Here is a 7,500-nt window from a genome sequence, read left to right as displayed (position 1 = left end):
CCACAGTGTTACCTCAGGGTTCTGGTCAACGGTAGTGCACTATATATAGAATAGGGTGCCTCTCTCTCTCTCGTTCTCTCTCTCTCTCTTTCTCTGTGTTTCTGGTGTGTTAACCCTGTCTCTCTCTCTCTGGTGTGTTAACCCTGTCTGTCTCTCTCTCTGTGTTTCTGGTGTGTTAACCCTGTCTGTCTCTCTGTGTTTCTGGTGTGTTAACCCTGTCTGTCTCTCTGTGTTTCTGGTGTGTTAACCCTGTCTGTCTCTCTGTGTTTCTGGTGTGTTAACCCTGTCTGTCTCTCTGTGTTTCTGGTGTGTTAACCCTGTCTGTCTCTCTGTGTTTCTGGTGTGTTAACCCTGTCTGTCTCTCTCTCTGTGTTTCTGGTGTGTTAACCCTGTCTGTCTCTCTCTCTGTGTTTCTGGTGTGTTAACCCTGTCTGTCTCTCTGTGTTCCTGGTGTGTTAACCCTCTCTCTCTCTGTGTGTTTCTGGTGTGTTAACCCTGTCTGTCTCTCTGTGTTTCTGGTGTGTTAACCCTGTCTGTCTCTCTGTGTTTCTGGTGTGTTAACCCTGTCTGTCTCTCTGTGTTTCTGGTGTGTTAACCCTCTCTCTCTCTCTGTGTTTCTGGTGTGTTAACCCTGTCTGTCTCTCTCTCTGTGTTTCTGGTGTATTAACCCTGTCTGTCTCTCTGTGTTTCTGGTGTGTTAACCCTGTCTGTCTCTCTGTGTTTCTGGTGTGTTAACCCTGTCTGTCTCTCTGTGTTTATGGTGTGTTAACCCTGTCTCTCTCTCTGTGTTTCTGGTGTGTTAACCCTGTCTCTCTCTCTGTGTTTCTGGTGTGTTAACCCTGTCTGTCTCTCTGTGTTTCTGGTGTTTTAAACCCTGTCTGTTTCCACAGCTTACAGTACGTTCTACATCGTTGGTCTGGTGCTCTCCATGCAGATCCCCTTTGTGGGGTTCCAACCAATCAGGACCAGCGAACACATGGCTGCAGCAGGTAAGAACCAATCACCTGAGACAGTGATGTCACCCCCTGATGCTGCCCGTGTACAGAGTTCCCTCTGGACGTTTCCTGTCATCACCCCCAGCTCCAGACCACTGATTAGATCGATAGACAGCCATGTACCGGTTATATAGGGAGACGTATATTGTGATACAGTGAGCTCAAAGTATTGGGACAGTGACTGTTTTATGGGTTGTTTTAACAGAGGAGGTGAGCGTTTTGGGGGGGGGGGTTGGGGGGTATGATATTTGAGCATCTAACTTTCCCACTCATCACGATTCATTCAGGGTTATCCATAAAATGCATACAACAAATGTGTAAAGTCACAGGCTTGATGTAGTCATTAATGTAGTCGGCTCTGAATACGGGGGACAAATACTTTACTTTTGACTATTTTAATACACATATGTGAATTTTGTCCCAATACTTTTGGTCTCGTAAAACGGGAGGACTATGTACAAAAAGTTTTTTATTTTTAATTTTTATGGTTAATCCGATATGAAAATATCCTATTAAATCTGAGTCTGCACTTTATCCTCCTAGTCGTAGTTTTAAATCCAAAGTGCAGGAGTACAGAGACAAATCAACAGAAGATGGGTCCCTGCTGTCCTAGTACTTCTGGAGCTCACTGTATATTAGACCTCCTATAGACATAGAGATACATGGTGCTGTGATGGATGCTGGTTTATATACCCCTCCCTCTCCCTACCTGTACAGGTATAATGTAAACTCTCTCTCCCTACCTGTACAGGTATAATGTAAACTCTCTCTCCCTACCTGTACAGGTATAATGTAAACTCTCTCTCCCTACCTGTACAGGTATAATGTAAACTCTCTCTCTACCTACCTGTACAGGTATAATGTAAACTCTCTCTCCCTACCTGTACAGGTATAATGTAAACTCTCCCTCCCTACCTGTACAGGTATAATGTAAACTCTCTCTCCCTACCTGTACAGGTATAATGTAAACTCTCTCTCCCTACCTGTACAGGTATAATGTAAACTCTCTCTCCCTACCTGTACAGGTATAATGTAAACTCTCTCTCCCTACCTGTACAGGTATAATGTAAACTCTCTCTCCCTACCTGTACAGGTATAATGTAAACTCTCTCTCCCTACCTGTACAGGTATAATGTAAACTCCCTCTCTCCTCTCTCCTCCCCCTCTCTCCCTCTTCTCTTTCCTCTCTCCCCCCTCTCTCTCTCTCTCCTCACCTCCCCCTTCTCCCCCCTCTCTCCCGCTCTCTCTCTCCTGCTCTCTCTCGCATCTCGCCTCCCCCTCTTTCTCTCTCTTCTCTCCTCGCCCTTCTCTCTCCTCTTTCCTCTCTCCCCCTCTCTCTCTCTCTCCTCACCTTCCCCTTCTCTTTCCTCTCTCCCCCCTCCCTCTCCTGCTCTTTCTCTCTCTCTCCTCACCTCCCCCTTCTCTTTCCTCTCTCCCCCTCTCTCGCTCTCTCTCTCGTCTCTCCTTGCCTCCCCCTCTTTCTCTCTTTCTCTCCTCGCCTCCCCCTCTTTCTCCCCCCCCTCCCCCTCTTTCTCTCATCTCTCCTCGCCTCCCTCTCCCCTCTTTCTCTCATCTCTCCTCGCCTCCCTCTCCCCTCTCTCTCTCGTCTCTCCTCCCCTCCCCCTCTCTCTCCTCTCTCCTCACCTCCCCCTCTCTCTCCTCCCCCTCTCTCTCCTCCCCCTCTCTCTCCTCCCCCTCTTACTCGTCTCTCCTCCCCTCCCCCTCTCTCTCCTCCCCCTCTCTCTACCAGGTGTGTTTGCATTGCTCCAGGCCTATGCCTTCCTCCAGTACCTGAAAGACAGACTGACCAGACAGGAGTTTCAGACCCTCTTCTTCCTGGGGGTCTCTCTGGCTGCTGGGGCGGTCTTCCTCACTGTTATATACCTGACTTATACAGGTAGGTCTTCCTCACTGTTATATACCTGACTTATACAGGTAAGTCTTCCTCACTGTTATATACCTGACCTATACAAGCAGGTCTTCCTCACTGTTATATACCTGACTTATACAGGTAGGTCTTCCTCACTGTTATATACCTGACTTATACAGGTAGGTCTTCCTCACTGTTATATACCTGACTTATACAGGTAGGTCTTCCTCACTGTTATATACCTGACTTATACAGGTAGGTCTTCCTCACTGTTATATACCTGACCTATACAAGTAGGTCTTCCTCACTGTTATATACCTGACTTATACAGGTAGGTCTTCCTCACTGTTATATACCTGACTTATACAGGTAGGTCTTCCTCACTGTTATATACCTGACTTATACAGGTAGGTCTTCCTCACTGTTATATACCTGACTTTTACAGGTAGGTCTTCCTCACTGTTATATACCTGACTTATACAGGTAGGTCTTCCTCACTGTTATATACCTGACTTATACAGGTAGGTCTTCCTCACTGTTATATACCTGACTTATACAGGTAGGTCTTCCTCACTGTTATATACCTGACTTATACAGGTAGGTCTTCCTCACTGTTATATACCTGACTTATACAGGTAGGTCTTCCTCACTGTTATATACCTGACTTATACAGGTAGGTCTTCCTCACTGTTATATACCTGACTTATACAGGTAGGTCTTCCTCACTGTTATATACCTGACTTATACAGGTAGGTCTTCCTCACTGTTCTATACCTGACTTATACAGGTAGGTCTTCCTCACTGTTATATACCTGACTTATACAGGTAGGTCTTCCTCACTGTTATATACCTGACTTATACAGGTAGATCTTCCTCACTGTTATATACCTGACCTATACAAGTAGGTCTTCCTCACTGTTATATACCTGACTTATACAGGTAGGTCTTCCTCACTGTTATATACCTGAATTATACAGGTAGGTCTTCCTTACTGTTATATACCTGACTTATACAGGTAGGTCTTCCTCACTGTTATATACCTGACTTATACAGGTAGGTCTTCCTCACTGTTATATACCTGACTTATACAGGTAGGTCTTCCTCAATGTTATATACCTGACTTATACAGGTAGGTCTTCCTCACTGTTATATACCTGACTTATACAGGTAGGTCTTCCTCACTGTTATATACCTGACCTATACAAGTAGGTCTTCCTCACTGTTATATACCTGACTTATACAGGTAGGTCTTCCTCACTGTTATATACCTGACTTATACAGGTAGGTCTTCCTCACTGTTATATACCTGACTTATACAGGTAGGTCAACACTGTGCTGTTATATACCTGACTTACTGTATACAGGTACAGTGGCTTGCGAAAATATTCCCCCCCCTTGGCATTTTTCCTATTTTGTTGCCTTACAACCTGGAATTAAAATTGATTTTGGGGGGGTTGTATCATTTGATTTACACAACATACCTACCACTTTGAAGATGCTAAATATTTTGTTATTGTGAAACAAACAAGAAATAAGCGTGCATAACTATTCACCCCCTCAAAGTCAATATTTTGTAGAGCCACCTTTTGCAGCAATTACAGCTGCAAGTCTCTTGGGGTATGTCTCTATAAGCTTGGCACATCTAGCCACTGGGATTTTTACCCATTCTTCAAGGAAAAACTGCTCCAGCTCCTTCAAGTTGGATGGTGTACAGCAATGGTGTACAGCAATCTTTAAGTGATACCAAAGATTCTCAATTGGATTGAGGTCTGGGCTTTGACTAGGTCATTCCAATACATTTAAATGTTTCCCCTTAAACCACTCAAGTGTTGCTTTAGCAGTATGCGTAGGGTCATTGTCCTGCTGGAAGGTGAACCTCCGTCCCAGTCTCAAATCTCTTGAAAACTGAAACAGGTTTCCATGAAGAATTTCCCTGTATTTAGCGCCATCTATCATTCCTTCAACTCTAACCAGGTTCCCAGTCCCTGCTGATGAAAAACATCCCCACAGCATGATGCTGCCTCCACCATGCTTCACTGTGGGGATGAGGTTCTCAGGGTGATGAGAGGTGTTGGGTTTGCGACAGACATAGCGTTTTCCTTCTCATCTGACCAGAGTACCTTCTTCCTTATGTTTGGGGAGTCTCCCACATGCCTTTTGGCGAACACCAAACATGTTTGCTTATTTTTTCTGGACATTCTTCCGTAAAGCCCAGCTCTGTGGAGTGTACGGCTTAAAGTGGTCCTATGGACAGATACTCCAATCTCCGCTGTGGAGCTTTGCAGCTCCTTCAGGGTTATCTTTGGTCTCTTTGTTGCCTCTCTGATTAATGTCCTCCTTGCCTGGTCTGTGAGTTTTGGGGGGCGGTCCTCTCTTGGCAGGTTTGTTGTGGTGCCATATTCTTTCATTTTTTAATAATGGATCTAAATGGTGCTCCGTGGGATGTTTAAAGTTTCAGATATTTTTTTATAGCCCAACCCTGATCTGTACTTCTCCACAACTTTGTCCCTGACCTGTTTGGAGAGCTCCTTGGTCTTCATGGTGCCTCTTGCTTAGTGCTGTTACAGACTCTGGGGCCTTTCAGAACAGGTGTATAAATACTGAGATCATGTGACACTTAGATTGCACACAGGTGGACGTTATTTAATTAATTATGTGACTTCTGAAGGTAATTGGTTGCACCAGATCATATTTAGGGGCTTCATAGCAAAGGGGGTGAATACATATGCATGCACCACTTTTCCGTTTTTAATTTTAATGAATTTTTTGAAACAAGTAATTTTTTTAATTTCACTTCACCAATTTGGACTATTTTGTGTATGTCAGTGACATGAAATCCAAATAAAAATAATTTTAAATTACGGGTTGTAATGCAACAAAATAGGAAAAACGACAAGTGCAAGGCACTGTAGGTCAACACCAGGGATGGGCAGTTTAGGAGTCAGGAGTCAGGAGTTTGAATGGGAATCAAGTGTTGGTCCTCAAATCCTAACGTGTGATGGTTTACTTGATCATAACTGTGCTGTACTTAGTAATGTTCATTGTGTTTTAGGACACATCGCTCCTTGGAGTGGTCGATTCTATTCACTGTGGGATACAGGGTAAGTGCACTAAACAGTACACACACACACACACACACACACGTACACACACACACACACGTACACACACACACACACACACACACACACACACACACACACACACACACACACACACACACACACACACACACACACACACACACACACACACACACACACACACACACACACACACACACCACACACACACACGTACACACACACACACACACACACACACACGTACACACACACACACACCACACACACACACACACACACACACACACACACACACACACACGTACACACACACACACACACACCACACACACACACACACACACACACACACACACACACACACACACGTACACACACACACACACACACACACACACACACACACACACACACACACACACACACACACACACACACACACACACACACACACACACACACACAACCTCTGCTGTAGAGAGATAAGGCTGTCAGAGTTCCCAATCAGCTGTCTATTTGTCTCAGAGAAAGTGTTCTGCTGCAGTGCAGTGTGGGTCATGTCAACGTGTGTCCAGTTTTACTCTCCGTGGATCCCCTTTACCAAGGAAACACTGTGTTCCTCTTTCTGTCAATGTACACTCACTTCCTGTAGCCGCAACCTTCCACAGGCACTTCAGATAAATCTCCCCCTCTCTCTTCTCCCTCCCTCCCCCTCTCTCTTCTCCCTCCCTCCCCCTCTCTCTTCTCCCTCCCTCCCCCACTCTCTTCTCCCTCCCTCTCCCTCTCTCTTCTCCCTCCCTCACCCCCCTCTCCCTCTCTCTTCTCCCTCCCTCCCCCTCTCTCTTCTCCCTCCCTCACCCCCTCTCCCTCTCTCTTCTCCCTCCCTCCCTCACCCCACCCCCTCTTCCTCTCTCTTCTCCCTCCCTCCCTCAACCCACCCCCTCTCCTTCTCTCTTCTCCCTCCTCTCCTCTCCCTCCCTCCCTCCCTCAACCCACCCCCTCTCCCTCTCTCTTCTCCCTTTTCTCCCTCCCCCCCTCTCTCCCTCACCCCACCCCCTCTCCCTCTCTCTTCTCCCTCCCTCCCTCTGCCCACCCCCTCTCCCTCTCTCTTCTCCCTCCCTCTGCCCACCCCCTCCTCCTCTCTCTTCTCCCTCCTCTCCCTCCCTCCTCTCTCCAGGTATGCTAAGATCCACATCCCCATCATAGCTTCTGTGTCGGAGCACCAGCCCACCACCTGGGTGTCGTTCTTCTTCGACCTCCACATCCTGGTCTGTACCTTTCCTGCTGGACTCTGGTTCTGCATCAAGAACATCAACGACGAGAGAGTCTTCGGTAAGATGGCAGCCGACACACACACGCACGCACGCACGCACGCACGCACGCACGCACGCACGCACGCACACACACACACACACACACACACACACACACACACACACACACACACACACAGTGACACACACACACACGCACACACACACACACACACACACACACACACACACACACACACACACACACACACACACACAGTGACACACACAGACAC

General features: G+C 46.7%; 1 protein-coding gene across 1 annotated transcript in view; it reads left to right on the top strand.

The window, feature by feature from the left end:
* LOC129850486 (dolichyl-diphosphooligosaccharide--protein glycosyltransferase subunit STT3B-like) overlaps positions 1-7,283 on the top strand; it is a gene marked incomplete at its 3' end in the record, with an annotated part of 11,999 nt that extends 4,716 nt beyond the window's left edge. The window contains exons 3-6 of the mRNA XM_055916874.1: positions 891-989; positions 2,746-2,892; positions 5,918-5,966; positions 7,129-7,283. Of these exons, the coding sequence (XP_055772849.1) occupies positions 891-989; positions 2,746-2,892; positions 5,918-5,966; positions 7,129-7,283 (450 nt within the window). The remainder of the gene's footprint in view (positions 1-890; positions 990-2,745; positions 2,893-5,917; positions 5,967-7,128) is intronic.
* Positions 7,284-7,500: the final 217 nt, after the last annotated feature.

The sequence above is a fragment of the Salvelinus fontinalis genome, unplaced genomic scaffold (assembly GCF_029448725.1).
Source record: "Salvelinus fontinalis isolate EN_2023a unplaced genomic scaffold, ASM2944872v1 scaffold_2069, whole genome shotgun sequence".
Lineage (NCBI taxonomy): Eukaryota > Metazoa > Chordata > Actinopteri > Salmoniformes > Salmonidae > Salvelinus > Salvelinus fontinalis.
The sequence above is the reverse complement of the archived record's forward strand: the minus strand, read 5'-3'. Positions and strand labels throughout refer to the sequence as shown.